This window comes from Peromyscus californicus, unplaced genomic scaffold (genome assembly GCF_007827085.1).
Source record: "Peromyscus californicus insignis strain IS unplaced genomic scaffold, ASM782708v3 Scaffold_23__1_contigs__length_62951481, whole genome shotgun sequence".
Lineage (NCBI taxonomy): Eukaryota > Metazoa > Chordata > Mammalia > Rodentia > Cricetidae > Peromyscus > Peromyscus californicus.
This window is the reverse complement of record NW_026294534.1, coordinates 15230557-15258492: the sequence shown is the minus strand read 5'-3', so window position 1 is coordinate 15258492 and position 27936 is coordinate 15230557. Positions and strand designations below refer to the sequence as shown.

Genomic DNA, 27936 nt, shown 5'->3' with positions numbered 1-27936 from the left:
GTGCTTCTGTAAATAACAACTCAAAAGCCTGAGCTGGGGAGACAGCCCACTGGGTAGAGCACTTGCCTGACATGAGTAAGGCCCTGGGTTCCACTGCCAGGGTGAGGAGCAGGTACTGCAAAGCTAAACCTTAAACTCTGAAAATGAAACAATGATAAAAGATACTGCTGCTTCATTAAAGCCTTCCTATAAAGTCTTGTGCATTCCTAAAAAGTAGAGCAAGAAGATCTCTGGAACTAGCAAATTAGTAGACTCGGAAAAATCTTTCTATAGGCCCAGGATTTCATAGGCTCAATAAACCCCAGTGTCAGCAACAGCCCAATGTGACAATCCAGAAAAACAAACATGCTCTCTTTCTGGGTCTATAGATCAAGTCTGAGACAAATCAAGAAAGGAAGGAGTTATGTTGTGTGTGTGTGCACACTTAAGTGTACAGGTACACTGCGTGAGGGGAAGGACGGTGTTTAACCTCACTCAGCTGCAGTTCCTGAGGAGCCCTCCACTTTGGTTTTGAGACAGGGTCTCTCACTGACCTGCAGTCATTCAATAGGCTAGGTTGTCTAGCTAGCAAGCCCCAGGAACCTCCCTGTCCCCACTCCACAGTGCTGGGATTACAAATGCAGATTAGCACACTGAGCTAAAATCTTTACACTGGATCTAGGGGTTGAATCAGGTCTTCAAGCTTGTGCATCAAGTACTTTACTCAGTGAGCTTTCTCATCAGCCTGAATTGTGTTTATTTAAAACAAACAAACAAACAACTTTAAACCATGTGATTTAAACAGTTACTTAATAATAAAATATAAAGATCAGAAAAAGGTAAGTTCACAGAACATTTACTAAGAACACCTGAAACAGAATTAAGCTAATTAAACAATTCAGCTATTCAAATCCCTCTGTAGTGTAAAAGCTCCACTCAGTTACCGCAAACCAGAATTAAGTTAAAGCCTGCATGCATTTGGCAAGGCTTAAAGATTACCGACTCATTTCAGCAACCTTCTCCTTGTCTTGCAGATGTGTCAGAAGGCAAACGGAACCACCTACCACTATTGCCACAGTCTGCGCAGGAGATGAGTTCCTCAGGCTTCTTTTCCCGGTTCTGTTCTTTTGTACCAAGACAGAAACTACAGATGGGTATTGGTTCAGCAACCGGCTGCAGAGAAAAACACAATTGATTCCACTACTAGTACTTTTTTTTAGTATGAACATAAAATTAAAGTTAGTTTTACACTCTATTCTGAGTTTACATAACTTTGGGACAATTATATCACTCTTCCTAAAATTCCTACTCAGTAAGTTTTCATAAAGTTTGCTTTTACCCAAGATGTAAGCACAAACAAATTATATCTAGGATCAGATCATACTTGGGATACATGTGCCCTGGAAAAATCATATACATAAGCATGTAAGGCAGAGCACAGCTAAGTACTTTAAGAAACAAGCAATAAACACTACTACTCTATGTAGGACTGGCATAAGAGGGAAATTGACAGTGTGATTTGGAGAACAAGACAGGGTACATTCAGCACTTCTTACACTCCTGTTATGAGCACTTAGGTAAGCTAGTCAAATGACAAGAGCATAAGAAGCCAAGAAAAGTATCTACGTTCTCCCCCAAAGTGCTTCCCTCCACCCCCTACTTGTGACAGAGAGAAGGCAATACAGGTAGTATCAATAGGAAGGACTCTGATGTATACACTGCTAAAGCCAGTTTTAAACACAATGCTTCTGTGTAAGGAAGGAAAAATGGAAAGAAACAAATCAAAACAGAAAAAAGGCTAAATCACTCTGTAAAACTGAAGAAATTGATCTTTCAAAGTCAATAAAATGTACACATCAAATATTTTCCACTTATGTTTCTTTTTAAAGATTTTTCAGTGTCTGAGTGCTTTGCCTATATGATTATATGTGCATATGTATATATGTGCATATGGTGCCTAGAGAGACCAGAAGAAGCTGTCAGATCCTCTACAACTAGAGTTAAAGATGGCTAAGAGCAACCATGGAGTTCCTAGGAATTGAACCTGGGTCCTCTTCAAGAGCAGTGTGCTCTAAACCACTAAGCCATCTCTCCAGTCCAATATTTTCAATTTTTTATGTATCAACTATACCCTTAAAAAGGATAAAAATAGCTGGACGGTGATGGCATACACCTTTTATTCCAGCACTGGGAGGCAGAGGCAGGCAGATCTCTGTGAGTTCGAGGCCAGGCTGGTCTATGGAGCAAGTTACAGGACAGGCTCCAAAGCTACACAGAGAACCCCTGTCTCAAAAAACCAAAAAGGCTAAAAATAATTTACACTTGAAGAAAGGAATGACTTTTCCCCCCATCACTGTGTGTGTCTGTGTGCTTGAGTGCAGGTATGCATCTCTGTATGCATGTGAAGGTCAGAGGAAAACTCCAGGTGTTTTTGGTTCTTGTCTTCTACCCTGCTGAGACAGGGCCTCCTGTTGCTTGCTCCAGGGTAGTTAGCCCATAAACTTCTGGTAATTCTGTATCCAATGCCCATTTCACTGTAGGAACCTTTATGTAGGTGCTAGAGATCCAAATTTGGGTACTTATGCTTGCCTAGAAAGTGCTTTACCCACTAAGCCATCTCTCAAGTCTTGGACTTTATTCTTCAGGGGGAAAACAAAAAGAGCAATAAAGTTAGTGAGCCAGATGAAGCTGGCTATGTAGCTCAGTTGGCAGAGTACTTGCCTAGCATGCACGAAAACCTGGGTTTGATCCCTAGCACCACATAAACCAGAGAGGCAGCACACACCTATAAAGCTAACACAGAAAGGCAAAGACAAGATCAGATGTTCAAGGTCATTCTAGAATTTATCCTTTCATTGCAAGATGCTTGGACTTTTAATTCACAATTAGCCATTGTTGGACTGCAGTCTGTAAGTCGTTCCAATAAATTCTCATTTTCTCTCTCTCTCTCTCTCTCTCTCTCTCTCTCTCTCTCTCTCTCTCTCTCTCTCTCTCTCTCTCTCTCTCTCACACACACACACACACACACACACACACACACACACACAGAGAGAGAGAGAGAGAGAGAGAGAGAGAGAGAGAGAGAGAGAGAGATTTCATTCCATAAGTTTTGTGACTCTAGAGAATCCTAACTAGTACAGATGGTGTGAGGGTTTGAATGAGAACGGCCTCCATAGGCTCATATATTTAAATATTTGGTTCCTAGTTGGCTGCACTGTTTGGGAAAGATTAGGAGGTGTGGCCTTGTTGGAGGAGGTGTGTCACTAGGAAGAGTCTCAGTCTCTCTCTCCTCCTACCCTGTCACTCCCCTCACTCTGCCTGCTGCCTTTGAATCAAGATAGAGAGCCCTTACCTACTTCAACAGTGAGTGCACTGCCTGCCTACTTGCCACCATACTTTCCACCATGACCATAATGGAATATCTCTGAAACTGTAAGGAAGTTCACTCATTCCCTGCCTTGTGATTGTTTTTTCAACATGTAAGCTTTCAGCAGCTCCAATGCCATGCCGCACCTGCCTGCCTGCTACCATGTGGAGACTCACCTCATGAAACTGTAAGCAAGTTCCCAACTAAATACTTGCTTTTGTAAGTTGCCTTGATCATGGTGTCTCTTCACAGCAATAGAAAAGGCACTAAGACAAATGGCATGACCAAGTTTTTATAACGTAAACAACTTTTATGAATATCACAAATAATAATAATAATGTATGATCATATTTAAGTAGTTCTTAGTGTCATCAACAAGCACTGTCTATATGTAGTGAGGTTATCTTTCCAAATGTTTCAGTCTGGTCTTTTTTGGTGTCCTTTTTTTTTCCTTCCAACACTTGAAAACATTGATGTTCCTTATCTCTGACATCCATTTTCCTATTCCTCACTCTGTATCCTTTTCTATCCACTCAATCTCACTGGGTACTTTCAATTATCATCCGCTTGTTGATGTCATTAAAATCTTTCTCTAGGCTATTCTCTCTTCTAAATTCTGAACACCAATATCCAGATCACCACTGATATTTGTTTCAGACAATCCAGAGTTACCACATTTCTATCAATGTTTATTCATTTCTTTAAATTTAAATGTTAACTTTCTAATTAAAACATACTGGAAACATACAGGCTGTAAGTGTACTCCTTAAATTATTATGGAATCAATGACCACAGAATCATCACCCATGTCTCAAGAACACTCCATCTCAGCAATCTTTTCCAATATGCTACCTCTTCCTTTCTTCCCAGGGACAGTCATCCTGACCCAGCAGTACAGAACTGCAATTGGAAAGATAAAATATTGACTGTACTCTGCACTTGGAGACCTCATTACATAGAACTAGTCAGAAATGGACACTGTTATAAAGGGGACAAAAAGCAGACAAGAAATTGCTGAAGAAAAAAAGAAGATACCAGCCGGGTGGTGGTGGCGCACGCCTTTAATCCCAGCACTCGGGAGGCAGAGCCAGGCGGATCTCTGTGAGTTCGAGGCCAGCCTGGACTACCAAGTGAGTTCCAGGAAAGGCGCAAAGCTACACAGAGAAACCCTGTCTCGAAAAACCAAAAAAAAAAAAAAAATGTAATTTTGTCATTTACAATGTGGACGAAACTGGAGGATAGTATATAAAGAGAAATCATTCAGTACAAAATGGGTATTGTCCATCACAAGTCACTTTTACTGAGGTCATTCAAGCAGTGTGTAGGACCTAACAAACTAGCTGCTTTGTTACTTGCTCCATTAAACCAATGACATATGTCTAAACCTATACTGTGTTCATGAGAGGGTGGAGGAATACATGCAACATGTAAGCAGAAGGAGGAGACTAGAGAGAGGACAGGAATCAGTAAGAGGAAGGGGAGGGGATGGGGGAAGAGTAGTGAGGGAAGAATGTGGGAGGGGCTAGAGAGACGGCCCAAGGGTTAAGAGCACTGGCTGTTCTGGACCCGGCCGGGTTCAATTCCTAGCTCACAACTGTCTGTAACTCTAGTCCCAAAGGATCTGATGCCCTCTTCTGGCCTCCGTGGAGATCAGGCACCAATATGGTACACAGACATACGTGGAAGTAAACCACTTATACACTTACAAAAAGAAAAGAAAAATATATGTTTTGAAACTAATTACTTTGTATGTTAACTTGAAATGTTTTTAATTTGAAAAAAATAAAATTCAACATGCAAAATATGGAAAACATGGATGTACAAAACGACACCAACAAAAGAAAGCAGTAGTGTGACAGACTGATGCACTGCTTCAGATCCAATCAAATATCAACTCTTTAACTAAACACTACTGGTAATCCATAAAGACAACTTGTAAAGGTCTACAAAGAACCAGACAATATGCTGTATAATCACTGTTCATAGATCTGTCCAAGCTTAATCCTTGGACCTTACTGTTGCCATGATCTATATTAAAGTAAACTGATTCCTGCAGCTATATTTACAGTCCATTAAGTACAGCAACCAGAGGGAACCTGTTAAGAGTTAAGGTGAGGGAGGCATGTGATTTAGCTGCCTCAGACCATCTAGCACAAGTCTCTAGTTCAGATCAAAATGCCAAGTGAACCACAAGACCCTGTGTGATCTGCAGCAGACTAACTCTAAATCCTACCCACCACACACATCTGACCTCATCACCTACTATTCTAACTTCCAACAGCACCCCTCTCCATCACCTCTGCTTCTGTTTTCTTCACAAGCCAGATATTCCAAAGCAGGACCTCTGTCTGCATTTGCTCCCTTCTATATTGACTGCTCTTGTCTAAATCTCTCTGATCTCTACTAAAGTCTTGTCAATACGGCTTTCTCTTAACACCCTACTAAACACATCGAGGCAATCCACCCACCATAACAACACAAGGCCCTTCCTTGCTTTACTTATTCCCTTCATTCTTTTTACTAGTTAATATGTGGATGGGTATCTAACTGACATGTGTCAACAACTGTAAACTCTCTGAAGGCTCTGATTTTTCTGTTTAAGACAACAGTGCACAACAAACACTAAGCACTGCACACATACACTACAGAACACCCGGCAGAACAAAAACAATAAAAATAGTACCTCGCTTGGGAAGAGAACGAAGACAACAGTGTATTGATGTAAAGTTTACAAAGTCATCTCACAGTGATTTCATAGCCTGGATAACTAAGTGATACTGTGGATATCGCTCTGTTGCTCTGTATAAATAAAATGCTGATTGGCCAGTAGCCAGGCAGGAAGTATAGGCGGGACAAGCAGAGAAGAGAATTCTGGGAACAGGAAGGCTGAGTCAGGAGACGCTGCCAGCCGCCGCCATGAGTACCAACATGTAAGATACTGGTAAGCCATGAGCCGTGTGGCAAGGTATAGATTTATACAAATGGGTTAATTTAAGATATAAGAACAGCTAGCAAGAAGCCTGAGCCATTAGGCCAAACAGTTTAAATAATGTAAATGTCTGTGTGTTTTTTTTATAAATGGGCTATGGGACTGCCAGGGCTTGGTGGGACCCGGAGAGAAAAACTCTAGCTACAAGGTGAGACATCCATCGTCACCACTCACCTTCACTCCCTCTCTCTAAAGCACTGGGACTCCTGGGGCTTCGAGTACTTCAGCTGTACTTGGGTCTGTTGTCTTATGTCAGGGCTTCCTTTCACTGTGACCTCCTTTGGCCCAAAAAATTTTTATACAACCCCAGTTATATAGATACAAAAACCAGACAAATTATATTTAGTGATAGTAAATCATAATGAAATTTAAAACAGTTCTTTGGTATCTTTGCCATTTATTAAAGATGAAAGTAAATTTGCATAGTAACATGGATCGGTTTATTCTTTTTTTTTTGGTTTTTCGAGACAGGGTTTCTCTGTGTAGCTTTGCGCCTTTCCTGGAACTCGCTTTGGAGACCAGGCTGGCCTCGAACTCACAGAGATCCGCCTGGCTCTGCCTCCTGAGTGCTGGGATTAAAGGCGTGCGCCACCACCGCCCGGCAGGTTTATTCATTTTTTACATATAGAATGAAATTTTGGTTGGATATCCGAAAGTGCAGGACACAGTGCCTCCTCAACATTGTTCAAAATCAATCAATATTTTGATTTTATAATTGTCCAATGCAGCCGGGCGGTGGTGGCGCATGCCTTTAATCCCAGCACAAGGGAGGCAGAGGCAGGCGGATCTCTGTGAGTTTGAGGCCAGCCTGGTCTACAGTGCGAGATCCAGGAAAAGCGCAAAGCTACACAGAGAAACCCTGTCTCGAAAAACAAAACAAAACAAAACAAAATTGTCCAATGCTGTTTTACCTAAATACATAGTACAAAATGTCAGAAGAAAGATTAGGGCCAAAACATTTAGAAATTATTGGAAATTCTGTCTTAAACCCAAGCCAAAATTCACTTAACTTTTTATGAAATTTGTCAGCAACTCAAATAGTAATCTTAAAAACTAGCCACTCGGGCACAACACAATCCAAAGATACACTGCTCTGACACTCACATGCAGAAGTATGACAGTAGGGACACACTAATGCTCACTGTTTTCCATAATTAAACCATTATGTTTCTGTCGCAGTAGAAAACATTTTAGCTGAATGGTAAAAAACTCTGCAGTTCATAACATCCTATGACCCCAAATTTGAGCTGAGGCATTATAGGTAATGTTCAGTGGTGTCCTAAGAGGAAGCTCTCAGGCAGTGCACGGTGCTTGTGTTGTAGGTCCAGAATCAAGGATGCAGTGAAATTGCACAATGTGACACAGGTGAGCAATACCATAAACACTTGGTTCATTATACATTTGATTTTCAATTACTTTTTGTCTGTTGCACATTCAAAACCTTTCTATTGTTATCACATTATTTTTTAAACCCCACATCCAGTTACATGACATTATGGGTTTGCAAATCAAGTTTAAGATGCTAGGCCACTTTTTATTTTTAAAGATGCACTGCCACTTTAAGCACCATGTCGACATATCCCCAATAGTCACCAGATGGCAGCATTGAAGCAAACACATGAACTTTTGAAACCATCTTTGAAAAACACACAATAAAAAACTAGCCCAGTGACTTCAGTTACTTGAAATTTATAGCATGAAATAAAAGAACTTTTAGATACAAACTTTAGTGTATCTTATATAAGGGGCATTTTTTTTTTTTTTTTGGTTTTTCGAGACAGGGTTTCTCTGTGTAGCTTTGCGCCTTTCCTGGAACTCGCTTTGTAGACCAGGCTGGCCTTGAACTCACAGAGATCTACCTGGCTCTGCCTCCCGAGTGCTGGGATTAAAGGCGTGCGCCACCACCGTCCGGCTATAAGGGGCATTTTTGAGAACTCTAAATCCATCATCTGAGATACTGTCTTTTTAAAGCCTAGTGAAAATTAGAATAAAGAAAATATCGAACAAGTATTCAAGAAGATCCATAAAGAGAAGATAGTCAAGAAGTACCTGATTCATATAACAATGATATTGACAAAGACCAATAACACTAAAATGAGGCAATAGATAACTGTGGTGGTTTGAATGTAACTGGACCCCATAAACCCATAGGGAGTGGTACTATTAGGTGTGGCCTTGCTGGGGTAGGCACGGCCTTGTTGGAGGCAGTATGTCACTGTGGGTGTGGGTTTTGTGGTCTATGCTCAAACTACATCTAGCGTCACAGTTCACTTCCTACTGCCTTCGAATCAAGATGCAGAACTCTCAGCTCCTTCTCCAGCACCGTGTCTGCCTGCATGCCCACCATGTTTCTCACCTCTGAAACTGTAAGCCACCCAAATTAAATGTTCTCCTTTATAAGAGTTTCTGTGGTCATGGTGTCTCTTCACAGCAACAGAAACCCTAAGGCAATAATAAATGCACCATTCTTCCAGACTTGAATATAAAATATCTATAATACGTGCAAAAAAAAAAGCTTAACTAAATTACTAACTCATTTTTAAACCAAATGGTACATCATAAAAAGGCACTTTGAACTCCATTTTTATTAGGTACCTAAGATAGGCAAATTCAAGAAATCAGGAAGTAGAATGCAGAGTACTGGATCCTGGGTCTAGGGGCAGAGGTAGTAGGTTATTGGTTAATGAGTAATGTCTGAGATGATGAAAGGTTTTAGAAATGGACAATGGTGATTATGGTTCCACAACACTCTGAATGTCCTAATGCTACTGTATTGTACATAAAAATGGCAAAACCAGGAAATCTTATTCTATGTATATTTTATTTAGCACAGTAACAGAATAAGCACAGCTGGTTTCACTGACATGTTCTCACCAGGCCAATCCAATGATTTGAGTGTTCTATGGACTGTCCTCACTTTGACACCTCTATTTTCCCTGAGGCTGTGCAACTCTTTCCCTATGTTATCTTGTATGTGTACTGCTGACTGGATTTAGAAAAGCAACTGAAGTGCTCTACAAAACTCAAAACAATTTAAGTCAACTATTAATAATTAAATTTGTACTGAGATTAAAATTTCACCATTTCATACTTATAACTACATAAAAGCTGAGTTTTCTTATCCAGTTATATAAAAATAACTCACCTTAACAACTTTACTGCAAGTCAAGTCTAAGAACTAAAAATTGTGCATCAAGTACTGCTCATTATCAAAGTAAGATCTATTTCTGACATTCTTTCTCTTATCCAGCAAGATTACTCTGCATGAACAACCATAAACTTCTCTCAAATCTGTCCCTTAAAGTGAAAACCTAAATCGTACCTCTTTCAGTCTCCCAGTGATTTTTCAGGACTTTGCCTGTCCTGACCATTTATTCTCCAATAATCAGGTAAATATAACTCCAAATTAATTTCCTCCCACAGATATATAAATTCATAGAACTTAATTTTTAGCAGATGTGAAACACTGAAAATGTCTATTGTCAAAGCATTCCATTATATATATTAAATACCTAAAGGATAAAGACTAGGTCTTAGCTGAGTGGGAAACTGGACTATTCTCAGACATGCTATCATGAAGTAAATGAAAAAGACGTTCAAGAGTTAAGTACTAGGGGGCTGGAGACACAGCTCAGTGGTTAAGAGAGTTCTCTGCTCTTCCAGAGGATCTGAGTTTGGTTCCTAACACCCAAACAAGGCAGCTCATAACCCCTGGAACTCCAGCTCTAAGAGATCTAACACTCTCTTCTGGCCTCCATGGGCACACACATACACAGCATCTCAACACACATGTGCACATAAATAAGTCTTTCCTAAAAAAAAAAAAAAAAATGATTTGACAGGTGGTAGTGGTGAAAACTGAACACTGAAGCACCATGTTCTCTTGTAGTCAGGTAAGTCTTCAATCTCAGTTTTACCGATCAGTCCACTTCTTTCCTATTACCTTTCACAGCTTCAGCTCCTTCCAAATCCCTTCTGACAGTTTATGTCACACTCTTTTTTTTTTTGGTTTTTCGAGACAGGGTTTCTCTGTGTAGCTTTGCGCCTTTCCTGGGACTCACTTGGTAGCCCAGGCTGGCCTCGAACTCACAGAGATCCGCCTGGCTCTGCCTCCTGAGTGCTGGGATTAAAGGCGTGCGCCACCACCGCCCGGCTTATGTCACACTCTTAATTCTTCCAATCACTCTAGTGCCTTGAGTAGTATGTACTAAAATGACAATTTCTTGAAATTAAAATACAGTATCAGAGAACCATGTTTATTTCCAAACAGGACATTCAGTTATGTATACAAAGCCTCTCCATTAGATTCGATAATCTGGGGAACTGTAATTAGGTGTAACTAAATTGAATTAATTTTATCACTAATTTATTCAATAGTGTATACATTAAGATACAATAGTTAAGACTGATGGCAAAAGAAAGTTAATAATTAGGTCAGCTTCCATTTTTACTATACATGAGAACTGTTATAAATTTAGATAAGAAAGCAATCACATAAAAAAAAAATAGAAACACTGCCAAATGTAATTTCTTTAAACATTTTATTACATTTATTTCCTGCATGTGTGCACATTCTTCGCACACATGTGGATGTCAGGCAGCAGCAGCCTTTGGGAGGTGGTTCTCTCTCCTTGAGGCTGTACTCGGGCTGTCAGGTTGGCAGCAAGCACCCTTGCCTGCTGAGCCATCTTGCCGGCCTGCTCAATTTAAACTTAACCCTAGGAAGCTGTGGAGGCTTATCTTCTGAAGGTTTCGGATTATCTGAGAGCCGTTTTCTGTCTTCAACACCCCATCTTCCTCAGTCATCCAAACAGGGTTTTCCAAGTGATGATTCCCTTGTTCTTCTTTTGTTATCATTTTTACTTTAGTGTCTTTTACATGCCTAACTCTTGAGGTTTAATAAATATCACATGCAATCTTTTATATACCGACACCCTGGCTTTTTATGTCCTATAATTTTTTTCTATACACTGCTATCAGATTAATCCTTTTGAAATATGTTTTACCCAGTTACTCACATGGCTCAAAACTTATAAAAACATATTCCAGTGGTTAACTGCTACATGCTGGCATCCAATTCCCTTCTCCAAGTACCAACCGGCCTTATCCTCCCATCTTCCTCCACTCCTCATCTATTCACCTGTTTACAAAGGTTTTTGTTGTTTGGTTTTTGAGACAGGTCTTGACATCTATGACTTAAAAGGTAAGTCTGGCTTGCCTTGGACTTGCAATCACCTTCCTGCCTCTGCTTCCTGAGTGCTGAGACAGGCTTGAACCACCACACCTGACCCAAGATAATGCCTTATGTTCTTTCTCCAGATTATATTATCACTTTCCTGATAGTCCCTGTGTCCTTCCCTTGAGAATCAGCTGGAGTATTGCTTAAACAGACAGGGTTTTCCCAGTTCTAGCATTCTCTGAGCAAGATATCTCTTTAGTATAAAGGGGTATGATAACCAACACACTTACCCTGTAAGACTGAGACACAGCAATGTGACTCAAATATAAACAATACCTGATCAACTGTGATTTCCTCTACCTTTTTTGAAAGAATGCCTAGTCTCCAAATCTCATTTTTGCTAACTGACATTTCTTAACTCTGGGCAAGTGTTTGTCCTATTTTAACTTTCTAATAGTAGTGATTAAAATTTTCTATGTGCTAATTTATGTCTACATATGGTATTTACTTACACATGTGTTTTAAGGTTTTCTAAGCCTTTGTATTAACATTAGAAATTACCTACTTGAGTACAAGGGCATTAAAAAAATAATATTTCTATGCTAAGATACATATACATATACACATACAAACACATTCCTAATGGCTTAGGAGAAGCAAAATGCTAAACAAGACCTTCATGTTCATTGCAGTTTTAAAAACTGTAATTCTATGCACTTAATTCAGCCAGACTAAGGGTTAAAATAAACAACACTTGAACAAACTGATGAGCAGCACCATTTTTCTCAAAATTTACCAAGAATAACTACTGATCATGCCACAAGCTTGAATTACTACTGGGCCAAAAAGTATACATATATCTAAGATTTTAATATTTTATATTTAAAATGCCAAACTGCATTTCTGAGAGGCTACCCTCACATCAATAACAACAACTGTATCAGCTATAAGACCCTGTTGCAGGTCCTGCTCACCCCTCTACATTCTTCTTTATTATGCTCCATATACTCTATTTTTCCTCTGCCAGATGGCTTTCTATCAGTCATCATGAAGAGAGCGCGCACAGGCGCGCGCGCGCGCGCACACACACACACACACACACACACACACACACACAAAGATAAAGATGGAGAAAAGGCAAATGAGCTCCTTCCAGTCTATACTATAGTCCTACAAGCATCACCCTATTACTGGACCGCTTGCTAGCATTTATAGTCATTTATAGTCTCAGCTTCTCTCAGAACTAGACTCATCACGTTCACAAACACTGTCATCAGTGAGGTAATATATCCTCATCAGGCAGTGGTGTCACCTAGGACCATCAAAAAACACAGATATTTACATTACGATTCTTAACAGTAGCAAAATGACAGTTATAAAGTCGCAACGGAAATAATTTTAGGGTTGGGATCACCACAGCATGAGGAACTGTATTAAAAGGTCGCAGCATTAGGAAGGGTGAGAATACTGTTATACAGAGTCTGAGTCCCAGGTTTGTGGGGGTCCTTTGTCCAAGCCTTTGGAAGCAACCAGGCAGTGGGTCCTCGTCATAAAGTTGAGATAGCCCTATGCAGCTGCTTCTCCAACCACTGAAAAATCTCAAACCTCTCCTGGTTCTCTCAGCCAAAGAGGTAATAACTGCATCAGTAAATTAACAACACCTCTGTGTTATTTCAGTGTTCCTATTTTTCATTTCAGATCTATCTGCTTTACCAACTCTCTATACTACTCTCTCCAATGAAATGTCTAGTGTTACAGACTTGTGTTTCTCTGACTAGGTCTGGGATGTATACTGTTCAGTATCTTAATAACTTGGCATATGTAGTTAGTCTTTATCATCAATTTAACCGGATTCAGAATGACCACAGAAAACATACTTCTGGGTGTGTCTATGAGGGTACATCCACAAAGGTTTACCTGGGCATGGAAGACCCATATGAATAAGAGCAACACCATTCCTACAGTCTAGGGTCTAAACTGAATAAAAGGGAAAAAGTTAGCTGAGCACCAGCATTCATTTCCCAGGCTTTCCTGGATGTGGATGCAACATACTCAAGGGCCTCCGACTCTGCTGCTAGGACTGCCTTGCCATGGTGGACTGCAAGCCAAAATGAACCTGTCCTGACAAAACGCTTGTGTCAGGCATTTTGACACAGCAGCAACAACATAACTACAGCAGCATACTCATCTATTTACAGGAAACCAGTGAACGTAACTGTGCCTTCTCTTCAAAACATGTATGTTGAAGTCCTAACTCCCAGTATCTCTCTGTATTTGGAAACAGAATCTTTAGGAAAGCAATTAAAGTTAAATGAGGTCAAAGGGCAGAGCCCTAATCTATCAGGACTGACATCTCTTAAGAGGAAGAAACACTACAAGCATAGAAAAATGCCAATGAGAAGACACAGCAAGAAGACACCCATCTGCAAGGCAGGAAGTCTCACCAGAAACAAACCTCACTCAGCGCTCATTTGAATTTCTAGCCTGCAGAACCATGGTAAAACAAATATCTGCTGTTTGAGCCACCTAATCTATGGTACTTGGTTATGACAGTCTTAGCAGACTAATAAAACCAGTGAACTCATGTCACACTAGTCTCCTCTTTAATCTCACTTCCACCGCACACCATTTAGCAATTGTATTTATAAAGACACTGAGTCAGGTGCTGAGAAACAAAGCTGTAATAAAGCCAACTCCCCGCTCTTAGGTCATACACTCCAGCTGGAAGAATAGGGCGGGCACACACACTAACAGTGTGTGACAACACAACATGGACCACATAAGGAACCAATCCAGGTTTCCCAATTCACCTATTCAAAATAAGGCTGTCCCAAACCATCCAAAACACCAAGGACTGGGACCTGGGGGGAGGGGAGAGTCTCCTGTTACTTTCTAAAGAACTATGAAGCTTTAAATATATTTATTATTTTATGTATGTGAGTGTTTTGACTCTGTGTACCTAAGTGTACCATATGCACGCTGTGCCCACGGAGGCCAGAAGAGGGCACTGGATCTTCTCCAACTGGAGTTACAGAAGGCTGTGAGTTGCCATAATAGCACTGAGAACCAAACCCAGTCCTCTGCAAGAGCAGCAAATGCTCTTAACCACTGAGTCCTCTCTAGCTCATCAATCATGAAGCTTTAATGGGCTTATTTTTGTTTTTAGAGACTGAGAGTTTAGCCGTGTCATTAAATGTCAGGAAAGAATAACAAGTTGGGTTTTGTTTTTCTTTAAAAAGCAAAACAAAACAAATAAACCCAACAACTCTTGCTTTTGCTTTAAAATCACTGGCAGTCTCTGTTCTGGATACTCAACTTTAATAGCAATCTTGAAACTAAGAATCACAATTATCTTCCTTAATGCAGCAACAGTAAACAAATGAAACGGCTTCTGTTCTAGAAAAGGCTGTGCACAATGCAGACCAACAGTTAAGATTGTGTACTTCTGGACTCAGATGTGGCTCTATGGCAAGAGGACTTAAACTCAGTACTTCCAGAAATAAAAAAAAAAAAAAACAAGTCAAAGCACTTCTATATATAAATGGAATTACATAGGAGCTTTTGACTCCTTTCTCATAGCACAGCACATCTGACATTCATTCATGGTATGAATAAATAGTAACATTCTCTATAGGGATAGACAACAGTTCATTTATCTGTAATCTAGTTGAGGAACATCAGTAAGAGTTGTTTCCAAATTTTAATTCTTAGGAATTCAGCCACTGTAAATATGTGCATTTTAAAAAGCAGTACTTTCCTAAGCTGTCTTCAAAATTCTTTGAGAAGATAGCTTTCTTCAAAAAAAAAAAAATACTTTCAAAACATCAATCTAATAATTTGAGGTGGTTACCAGTACCTTAACTTTTCCACACACACAGGCATACTCTATGACAACATTATATCAAATTAAGATTCTTCTTTCAGACTAAATACCTTCCTTCTTCAAAGCACAGCACAAAGCGTTAAAGCCTGATGACAGAGGCTTTCAAAAGAAAAGCCAGTGTGATGAAGATGGAGTGCACGGTGATGGAATGCTACCTAAGGAAGGCCTGACAAACGCAGGCTGCACACCGACAGAGATCAGGGAGGGAGGCTCAAACAGCCAGCTTGGCTTCACACTGCCAATTTTTTGGCAGATGTTAAATTCCTTCTGCTGTTTTTCTAACTAGAACATTTATCTATGTAAGTCACCAGATCTAGAAGTTGAAAGGAGGAGCAAGAGAGAAAACCTGTCTTACAGGAGCCCTCTGTGCATGCTGGCACTGCACGAAGATGTCTAGAAAGACAACGTGCTGCACAGACTCCAATTCTCAAGTGTATGTGTCCACAGATGCATTGCTCCCCTGAAGGCACAACTGTGGAAAAGGGAACGGAACTGTCAGTGGAAAACGAAAACCCTGTAATTAAAGTCCTGCCTCCCAAATAAAGAGTCCCTACTAAAAGTGTTCTCAGCCCTTGGGAGAAAGGGGTAAGGATTCTAGACTTGTAGAGAAATAATTTCTGCAAAGAAGTCTGACCTGATCTGCCATTCCATCTGAAGCATGTGTCACATAAATAAATCAGTAATGTTTCTGAGTAGAAGAGTATCTTATCAAATAACCATTATAAAAATACCTAATGTACAACCACCATTTTTTAAAGGACTATGGGGAATCAAAACTGAATTCTCATAAATAGTTCAGATATTTAGTAACATAGTCTTGTCTATAGCTAGGAAAGACTGCTGTTCTAGCATCTGCTGGGTATCTGTAGCCTATGTACAAATGTGTGTGTACATAAGTTATCCTGAAAGCAAAACTATAAACTAGGCTATAAAATTAAGAGCTCAGAATTTGGAGCTTACCAAGTTTTATTAGTTTCTATAAATGAACATACTCTAACACCCTATGACTTGGCTATACCCAAATACGAAACATGAAAAATTCAAATTTGCATTATTTCTTTAAACTAAGAAACCAGTTAATTTATTTTTGAGAAAGGGTCTCATGCATCTCAGTCTAGCCCCAGAGTCACTATGTAGCCAAGGGTGCCCTTGGACTTCTGATCCTCTGCCTTTCACCTCCTGAGTTCTAGGTATGCACCATCATACGAAGTCTATACAATAACGGTATCAAACCAAAGCTTTGGGCCTTCTCAGCAAGCATTCTACCAACTCAATTATTACCTCACCGCTTTGTGAGCCAGTCAATTTAGCCTAGTCTAAAACCCCAAAATACTTGAAGATTATAATGCTGTCATTTCTACCACAGAATCTAGGGCAGGAGAGATGGCTCAGCACTTAAAGACTATGTACTGCTCTTCCAGAGGACAGCAATTTGGTCCCCAGGGACAGCTCACAAGTGCCTGGAACTCCAGCTCCAAGGGACCTAATCCCCTCTCCAGCTTCTATGGGCACTGCACTCACATACACTAACCCACACTCAGGCACACATATATACACATAACTAACAAAATAAATACTTTTTAATGGATGTGGATGTTTTACTTGCATATATGTTTGTGTACCTCTTGCTGTCTGGTGCACATAGAGAATGGTACAAGATGACTCTAGATTGGCTGGAACTGAAGTTATGGATAACTGAGAGTTGTAATGTGGGTGCTAGGAACCAAACTCAGGTCTTCTGAAGAGTAGCCAGTGCTGTTAACTGTTAAGCCATCTCTTCAGATTCCAAAATAAGTAACTTGTAAAAATAACACACAAATACCCCAAGAATAGACCATGAAAAACAAACAGGAGAGAGTGTTGAAATAAGGAATGATTTGTAAGTAACTTTTATTTTACAACAGCATATAGTTCTTATGGTCATAATAGTGTAGTCTCAACGCAGATTAATTTAGGTCCTCTTTCAGATGAATAAATCAACAGTTAAAGGTGGTAGATAGTATGACAGAAGACAAGTTCTCTAGTCCTAATTCTCCAACTTACTTCAGAGATGGCAGGGCTGATTATCTGCAAAATGGTAGTATTTGGCATGATTATTTTTAAAGTCTCTGAGGATTCTGAATATGCACCAGGGTTCCCTACTCCCAAGGAATCCATAAATCTAGCCAAAGTCATAATGGGTAATTATGAAGAGTAATCACAGCAAATTGGCAATAGTGAAAGCCAGTGGTCAGTCTAGAGTGGGCACTTTCCAAGCACATGGACTGAGTTCTGAGGCTCTAAACAGCACTTTTAATCCTAAGCATCGAGAGATACAGAAGTGAAGTTGAGTTAGCTTGAAGCAATCATTTTTCCCCCAAGTCAACAATTTCAATTGTTACCTTCATAATGTCAATCAATTTAAATTCCATGAAGTCAGTCTCTCATTACTCTTGTTTCATTAGAAGGAACAATATATTTGGAATTAATTCTTTACATAGAATATGCATTTGCAAATTCTATTCTACATAGCCCCAAATACCTCAGCCTAATATGATGAATAAAAGATAAGGTAAGAGTATAAACACAAACTTGATGCACAAACACTAAATCCCAACAATCTCATTAGGATAACCTGAAATCAACACTTTCAACTCCAAACCTCCTGAAACCCAGGGGCTGCAAGTGTGACTCAGCAGGTAAGGTGCTTGCCATGCAAGTCTGAAGAGTAGAGTTTGGGATCTCTAGGACCCATGTAAACACAGGGTGGGCATGGAGGCTGGCCTGTAATTATAGCAACAACAGGAGCCTTAAAGCAAGCTGGCTAGCCAGACTAGCATATTAGCAAGCTCTAGATTCGACTGCAGCACACTGCCTCAATGGATAGGGTGGAGAGTGATTTAGGCAGATTCCCAATGTCAAATTCCAGTCCACAGGCACACACACATACATACATGAACACCTTCTGGTAACAGTCTCTATCACTGTCTAGACTGTTCTAAGAACTTCTAGGGTAATGAGAATGCTCTGTATCTGTGTTGTCTGAAAGAGTAGCCATTAGCCATGTTTGGGTTAGTGGCTACTGTCAGTAATTTGTTTTTAATTAATTTAAAATTAAGTGGAGTTAGGCGGTGGTGGTGCACAGCTTTAATCCCAGCACTCGGGAGGCAGAGGCAGGCAGAGCTCTGTGAGTTCAAGGCCAGCCTGGTCTACAGAGAGAGTTCCAGGACAGCCAGAACAACACACAGAAAACCCTGTCTCGAATGAAGAGAGAGAGAAGGAAGGGAGGGAGGGAGGAAGGAAGGAAGGAAATTAAGTGGCTACCTATAGCTAATTACAACTATATTAGCACAAGTCTACATAGATGGAAGACATCTTAAGACTGTAATTTTAAAGTTGAATAAAGAAATATAAAAAAATGAATACATGGTATCTATAAAATTTTACCTTGAAAGTGATTTTAACAGAAACTATAGTATACAAGACTCTGAAATGCACAGTACCTTGTGCAAGGTTAGCTTTTAAACCAAGGTTCTCACATCACATTTCATTATTCATTTTAAAAATGTTTTTGGATTTTATGTGTATAAATGTTTTGCCTATATGGATGGATATGCAACACATGCATGCCTGGTACCTGAAGGGGTCAGAAAAAGGCATTTGCTCCCCTGTAACTAGAGTCATGAGTAGTCGTGAACTACCATGTGGGTCCTAAGAAACCTAAACAAACCCTACTCCTCTGCAAAAGCAACAAGAACTCTTAGCTCCTGAGTTATCACTCCAGCTTCTTTAATATAAATCTGTCTGGTTTTAGTTATCAGTTACTAAAGGTACATTAATGAGAGCACTGTAAATATTTACCCACAAAACTGAGAAAAATCAAGGTTAACTACAATAGGTTTCTTTCCTTGTGCATAAATTAACATAAGACTAATAAGATCTATCTGATTTAAATGAAATAAAGTGGGAACCATACAGTAACTGAACTGAGATAAAGAAATGGCTATTATTTTTTATAGGGAAAAAATTATTAAATATTTTTAATGCTTGTATTTTAGAACATTTCAGAGTAACTGTACTCCAAATGAACAACTAAACACAGAACTGGCCTACAAGTACATCAGGATGGAAAGTGCTTTACAATAGTGTCTCATGAACCAACTAACTTATGGGCAAAGAGAAAAGCCTAAGATGACTAATACATGTGGAGTTGTGTGGGTTTTGTTTTTTTCTTTTTTCTTCCATCCTACTTACAAGTTTTGGTGTTTTCTGTTTTGCTACAAACATTAGCATCCTTTGTAAAGCAAAAGATTTGAATTAACTACATTCCACAATCAGTTAAATTAAAATCCCATATATTCAGTATCTCATTACAGAAAAAAGTATATTTGTCTAACAGCAGCAACAAAACAATTCTGGAATGACAACCTTATCTTTAAAGACTCTTTTTATATGTTATCATAGTTATTAATCTCAATTACATTATTCTTAATAATAACTCCCAAACTGAAACCTAAAGCTAGTGGACAAAATTGTACAATGTGACTTGCTTATGATTTTCAATTTCCAAAACTCCTGAAGTCTATTAAGTGAAAATAAACTTAAAAGATCCAAGTTTGCTTTACATAAGATACAAACTATAAAATACTATCTTTCCAACCTTTGTAACTGGAAGTAGTATGTAAGCTTATATCCTTCAACGCCAGACCAAAACCATTCAATAAACAATTAATAGGTCAGAAGATCATTTTAGTCTATGTACTCGCTGAGTGAACTACCAAAGTATTAGTTTCCTATGAGAAAACAAAAAAAGGATGACGTTTGTACCCAAGGGTAGGCAATTAGTTACTAATTCTGGCACACATTCAGAAATCTTGACTTACTGTGAAGGGTTTAAGAAAGCCCAAGACTTCTTTCTGCCTGACTTCCTCCTACACAAGCCTTTTACCAGCTCCAAACTCTTCTCAGAGCACCTTATCCTGCAACAACTCTGATTATCAGCTCCACAGAACCAGAGTGTGAGGTCTAGATTCACATCTGCGGACCTGGTGCTTCCTTTCGCCTCTGGAGGTAGACAGAGTAGCACAGGGTTTGCCTGACAAAGTATGGAACAAGCCTAACCATCACTAACTTAACAGTCATCCTAGCAAGGCTTAAAAGTCATTTGTGCTGCACCACTATGGGTCCAACCATTATTGACACCAGATTCTCTCTGCCCTAAATTTCTGATAGCTGGTTAAAAGAGTAGCAATAAATAGAAAGTTCAAATGGAGCATGTCAGAAAGCAACAATACAAACTAAACAAATATGTAAGAACAAACATGAGCAGTGTGAAAAATCAGTGTAATTATTAATGTTTCAAAACAGCTTGTTGGCACACATAGATGTGACCATCTACCTCACTAAAGAGGAAAATGGGGGGGCTGCAGCTATGCAGTGGTTAAGAGCACTGGCTGCTCTTCCAGAGCACCTGAATTGGATTGCCAGCACCCATATGGCAGCTCACAACTCTCTGTAACTTCAGTACCTGGGCACGCCCTCTTCTGGCCTCTGCAGGAACTGCATGCATAATTTTAGAAATAATAATTTTAGAAAGAAAAGAAATGGGCACACTTCCATTTTGGAGCAGCTATTTAAAATTATTAGCTTAGGTCTATGCCTATGGATACATCTCAGAAATTATTTTTGCCCAAACAAAATATTAGTATCATGATTCATACCAGAATTAATCACTATTATTTAAGAAAAAAAAAAAAACTAGAAAGCACTACACACAGCATCTTCATATAGGTTCACTTGGAACCTGCTGTAGTGGCTATTGTGTTTATGTCTACTCAACCCACGCCATAAAGGGACTTAAATCAGCTTGGGCCAAATACACACACACACACACACACACACACACACACACACACACACACACACATTTTTTTTAAATGCACTCTTTGGATTCATTCATTCAAAACCCCTCAGGGATCTACAGTATGTCCCATACTGTATTTGAGGAATAGAGAGACAGGAGTGAACAAGAACTGTACTTAACGCGTGCAATTTATACTCCAGCAAGAAAAAGACAACAAGAAAGAGATGGGAGCAATGATCTTCAGTGGAGATAACTAGTTCTGTGAAGCAAACAGGGCGCTTAGCAAGAGATGGATGTGATAAACTGACACTTAGCAGAAACCTAGTGGGAAGACAAGATAAGGCTGAAGCAATGAAATACTCCATGTACAAGGACAGCAGAGAAACAGCCTGTGTGTCTATAAAACAGTGAGCACAGTGATAGTCTAGAGATGGAAGAAAATGGCTATTTCTTATAGGACATCAGAGAGGAATCAAGGAGTCTCTGTTACTTTGGTAACAGGGTTATTTCCTGACAAAGAAAATTATCAGGAGACATAGTATGTTTTGTTGGCATTACACAATTTTTTGATTTATTACATTTATTGGAGAGGGAGCCCTCGCATGCCACAGTGCATGTGCAGAGGTCAGATGATAACTTGCATGAGTTGGTTCTCTCCTCCCATCATGTGGGTTCCAGGGACTGAAGTCAGGTCATCAAGCTTGGTGGTAAATGTCTTTACCCACTGAACCCTCTCAGCAGTCCATAATCACATTAACTCCAAGTTAAAACAATCAAACAGGCCAGAACAAGGACTCTAGGGATATGCACGTGACTCAATGCTCAGCCAAAAACAGTTTCCTTACAGGTTTCCTGAGTCAGGTTTGTATAGAAGATGTTTTTCTCCACTCTAGGCTCACTGAGGCAGAAAGACACTTCCCATCCTGACCGCAATCATCTGGAGATGTCTGATACAGGAGACAATGCAACCAGCCCAAAGAGAGGGAGAGAAATGAGAGAACAGGCAACACAACAGTCCCTCCATTTTCCTGGATTTCAGTTATCCACAATTAACTTTAGCCACAAACTACTACATGGAATTTTTAGTACCAGTGCACCTAATTTTGTGTGCATGCATAACAACAAAAAAACAGTATATACAGGGTCCAGCATTATCCAACATTTTCAGGCATCCACTAGGATTCTGGAAGGTTAAGAGGGAATTATGTCAGTTCTGGCCCTACCATTCCTATGGGTTGGTACTATGCATTACCAAAACACTCTTTTTACTCAAGGCTTTCCATCACTGCAACCTCAGAACTAACCAACACAATTCATTAAATGCCAATTCATTCTTTATTTCTCTTACTGAGCAAATCTATCAGGAGCCAGAAAAGAATACCTCATTTTAGAAACTAAAAAAGAAACAAGTTTTTAACAATGAAACATGAGTCATCAAGAATTACAAAAACATAAACATCTTTCTAATTCCCTAGAGCCCAAGGGTTATTTGTGAGATAATAAAAGCTTGAAAGAAAAACTAAAGATGGACAAATTAAACAAGGAAAAAAACAACCAATTAAGAAAACAAGCAAAAAATGTGAGTACTTTACCAAAGAAGCTATAAATAAGGATGTGAAAAGCTGCTCTACACAACAACCATCAGGAAATAAAAAATTTAAATTCATAATGAAATGTAGGCTTGCATTACACAAGCCTAGTGATCTCAGTTAAATTCTGGAGTCCATGTGACGTCCTCTGACCTCCATAAGTGGATGGCAGGTGTGTGCCTGTACACACACACACAGAGGAAATCGTGATGAAACACTTCTATATATGATTGGAACAGCTTTCTTAAAAACCAATGCAGCCCTTATTCAAAACTATGCTTGAGACCAAGTTTCAGGTTTCAGGATTTTTGGGACTTCAGAGTATGCCTAAACATGATCACATATCTTAAAGATGAGATGAGACCCAAGTCTAACAAAAAGTTCATTCACATGTCATGCATGAATGAACTAACTGTTTCAAGAGGTTAGAAGTCTGGAATCGGCATTACTGGACTGAAATTAAGGTGCTAGGTGGAACACAGTCCCTCTACAAATCTTTTCCGTTTTCTCATGGCTCCTGGCATTCCTCAGTCTAATCACTCTGAGTCTTTGTATCAGTGTGTATAGGTGCTTGTGCATGCATGGGGGCGGGGGGGGGGGGGGGGGGGGGGGATATGTGTGAAGAGAGAGACAGAGACAGGCACACACAGACAAAGATCCTTCCACTTTTCTAAGAATACTAGTAATGACATTTGAAGCTTACTTAGACAATCCAAGGCCTATCTATGCATGTTTATATCAGTCTGCAACTACCAAACACTGAAACTATCCTTAATGGGAGAGTAACAGTACATCCTAGTAATGGATAAACTATTGCTCAGCAATAAAAAGGAATAATCTATAGATACACAATAGCATGACTATTAAATAGATTATGCTACATGAAAGAAATAAGACTCAAAAGGCTATATATGGTTTTATTTCTATCACAGAAAGAACACTCAAGTGGTTTGCCAGAGTTGGGATAGAAGAGGTTTAACTGCCAAAGAATAACATGAAGGAAGTTTCTAGAACAGAACTTTTCTGTATCTTGGCTCTGGTAGTAGTGACCCAATCCTCTGCATAAATTCAAAATATGTGTTACTGTATATAAATTTATTAATAAATAATTGAGCAAACAAATGAGTATGTCATAAAACAGAAGTGGCTCTGCCTTTTCCAGTTTAAAAAAAAAGTTCATGTACATATGTAAAGTTCCTCCTTTATTCAATAAACATTTAAAAATTAGATATATGCATCTTTGCTTTTATCTTCATCAAATTTATTAGCCCTTTTGTGGCTTTAACCCAAAATTGTCCACAATATTTATTTAATAACCCTATTTTATCTCAAAAGAGGGAGACGGGAGGAAAGATTTTAAACAGTATGATAATTATTCTCATTTTCCGGTTTTTTGGGGGTTTTTTGAGTCCTGCTATACAGTCCTAGAAATTGCTCTGCAGACCATGCTGACCTCAAACTCACACTCTTCCTTCCCTGCTTCAGCATTCCCTCCTGCATACTAGATTACAGGTGTGTGCCACCACACCTGGTCCAATCTCCTAATACACTTGTCCTCTGCCACAGACTAAGTGACCTTTGAATTAGCACCTACCTATGCATGATGACACTCTGAGCAAAATGAGCTAAACAAAAATTTAAAAATCAAAATTTCTTGTAATACTAAATAAATCTATAAATAAAGTCACCCCTTTCTCTCCCTTTCTGATTATTTTCCTTCATATCATTCAAGCTCAGTGACTAAGAAAGCACAAAACAAAACGACCAAAAATATAGTTTGTCTTCTTCAGGTATGTAATTGTCAATCGGAAGCCTAATTTTGTCCAAAAGTCCATTTGTAAAATAGTTTTTCACAACTTGTAACAAAATATCCTATTGGAAAATGTTCTACATGTTCCCAAAAGTAATAAGCTACAGTATAAAGTAGTCAAATCAAATTTATACACACACACACACACACACACACACACACACACACACACACACACACACACACACGGGGCTGGGGCAATAACAGCTCAGCTGGTTAAGTGCTTGGACTACAAGTACGAGGGCTCAAGTCCAAGGCCCAGAATCCACGTCAAGAAAGCCAGGCATGGCCCTAGTACATCTGCAATGCGGTGCTGCAGAGGCACAGACAGGCAAACGCCTAGGGCTGCGTGCGGACCAGCTAGTCTAGTCTACTTGGCAAGTTTCAAGCCAGTGAAAAACCTGTCTCCAAAAAAAGGTGGATGGCCCTTGAGGACCGACACCAGAACTTATGCTCTGCCTTCTACACACACCCACACACTCTTGTGCACCTACACACATACACAAAATAAATAAGCCAATCAATCAATCAAGACCCAGAATCTGGGGCTGGAGAGATGGCTCAGTGGTTAAGAGCACTGACTGCTCTTCCAGAGGACCCAGGTTCAATTCCCAGCACCCACATGGCAGCTAACAACTGTCTCTAACTCCAAGATCTGACACTTTCACATAGACATACATGCAGGCAAAATACTAAATAAATAAATAAATAAATAATTAAAAAAAAAAAAAAAAAAGACCCAGAATCTACACATAAAAGTCCTTTCGATGTTTGGGGCTAGAGAGTTGACTCAACAGTTTAGAGCATTTGTGGCTCTTGCAGAAAATCCAGGTTCAAGTCACATTACTCCACACGTAGCTTACATCTCTAACTCCAGTTCCAGGGTATCCAATACCACCTTCTGATTTCCGAGGGTACCAGGCACACCAATGGGACACAAACATACATGCAGGCAAAATACTCAAATAGTAAATAGACTTTTTAAAAAAGAAGTTAATGTATCTTTCTAGGTCTTAACACAACCTGTAACATAAGTGAACAGATGATACACTCAATTATGAAGTACCTTTATTTATGAAGATCACTGTAACAAAGTGTCCTTCTACCATGGAAGCAACTAAGAAGTTTGTCTAAGACAAGGTTTGGCAGAGTTTCTCCCTAGGAGTGTTAGAAAGAACTTTACATTTTGCAAATCACAAAATTTGCATCATCCAGAGCATAAAAAAATGCACATACATACAAAAATAAAAATATAATCTCACAAAGATGGTAACTGAATGAGGAGGATTAAGGAAGTACAACAGTCCCTTAGTATCCACAAGAAATTGTTTCCATTCCCCACCTCCAAAGATGCCAAAATCTAAGGGATGCTCAAAAGTCTCATATAATATGGCATAGCATTCACATAACCTATGCACATCCTCCCAAATACATTTTAAATCATCTCTAAATTACTTATAATACCTAATACAATGTGAACGCTATCTATGTAAATGGCTATACTGCATTGTTTAAGGAATGACAAAGTCTACACATTTAGCAGACACTAAATGTTCTTATTTTAACCTGCAGCTGACTGAATTTGCATATGTAGAACCTGATTAATACAGAAAGCTGACAACTGACTGTAGCGGCTGTTTTCATTTGTATTGAGGTGGGAGATCCAAAAGAGAGAGAGAGAGAGAGAGAGAGAGAGAAGCTAATGGAGTGTAGTACCTACTTGCAACTACAGTATACCGGAAGACTGAACGGCCCTGGACTTAAGTACTACACGCGAAGGATAAATACTTCAGAGAGCACACCGAAACAAAAACACAGGGGTCAGCAAGATAATGGACACTCCCTTAGAACAAGGGTCTTTTCTGATGACTCAATTCCCTGCACCCAAAATAGTCCTATGTGTTGTTTTTGTCACAGCTTATTGAATGAAAAGGACCTATTTTGAAAGATAAGTATGCAACCCAAGAAAGAAAAGGCCTGAACCAAAGAACTAAGAGAAATGGAGGAGGCTTGACTAACCTGCTAGAGAAATGACTTGCTTGGTATTTTGCTCATCGATACTCAATGTCACCTTCCTTTTTACTAATGCAGCAGAGCCTACTGGGGCTCAGGATATACCACCCAAAAATATGACTGTAGGAGGCCAGAATGTGCTACCCCAAAATAGACTTCTTTGGCCTATTTTGAGTTTGTTATTTTGAGAAACTGCAGACACTGGAATGGCTCTGGAAAGCTGTCCTTTTATGAAAAGGCATTTACATCTGACAGACAGAAGCCTACCCTGTAAAGCATAAGCAGCAAGAAGGCCTGCTTGAGATGATCACTGTACAGCAGGACTGCCTGAGCTCACCTGGTAGCTAGCTCACTCTTTCTTCACCATCTACCAATGACTCTGGCCCTAGTACATCTGCAACTGCAGTGTTGCAGAGGCACAGACAGGCAAACGCCTAGGGCTGCGGACCAGCTAGTCTAGTCTACTTGCAAGTTTAAGCCAGTGAAAAATCTGTCTCAAAAAAAAAAAAAAAGTGGATGGCCCTTGAAGACCGACACCAGAACCCTTCTACACACACCCACACACTCTTGTGCACCTACACACATACACAGACACACATGCACAAAATAAACAAACCAATCAATCAAGACCCAGAATCTACACATAAAAGTCTTTTAGATTTTGCAAATCACAAGATTTGCATCATCCAGAGCATAAAAAATGCATATAAATATAAAAATAAAAATATAATCTCACAAAGATGGTAACTGAATGAGGAGGATTAAGGAAGTACAACAGTCCCTTAGTATCCACAAGAAATTGTTTCCAGTCCCCACCTCCAAAGATGCCAAAATCTAAGGGATGCTCAAAAGTCTCATATAATATGGCATAGCATTCACATAACCTATGCACATCCTCCTTTCTGCAGTTCAGGATAATAATTTTTTGTTTTGTTTCTCGTGTGTGTGGTGTGTATGTATGTGTTCATGTAGATATGGGTGCATATGTGCATGTGGAGACCAGAAGCCACTATTGGGTGTCTCCCATAGTTGCTTTCTACATTTATTTATTTATTTTTGAGATGGTCTTTCACTAAACCTGGATTTGGCAAGGCAGGCTATCCAATGAGCTCTATCTTCCGAACCCCAAAGCTGGAATTCAAAAATGTAAAAACCCTGCTTTTAAAACATGGGTGCTTGGAATCTACATTCAGGTCCCCACACTTGAGCAGCAAGCAATTTATCCTACCAACTGAATTTCTATTATTTGAAATTCAAACCTGGCAACGACAATGTGAAAAACCTT

At 39.5% G+C, this 27936-nt stretch overlaps 1 protein-coding gene across 3 annotated transcripts in view; it reads right to left on the bottom strand.

The window, feature by feature from the left end:
- Kat6a (lysine acetyltransferase 6A) overlaps positions 1–27936 on the bottom strand; it is an 86542-nt gene that overhangs the window by 41293 nt on the left and 17313 nt on the right. For all 3 annotated transcript variants that reach the window (XM_052751832.1, XM_052751833.1, XM_052751834.1), the window contains exon 4: positions 1044–1152. In XM_052751832.1, the coding sequence (XP_052607792.1) occupies positions 1044–1152 (109 nt within the window). The remainder of the gene's footprint in view (positions 1–1043; positions 1153–27936) is intronic.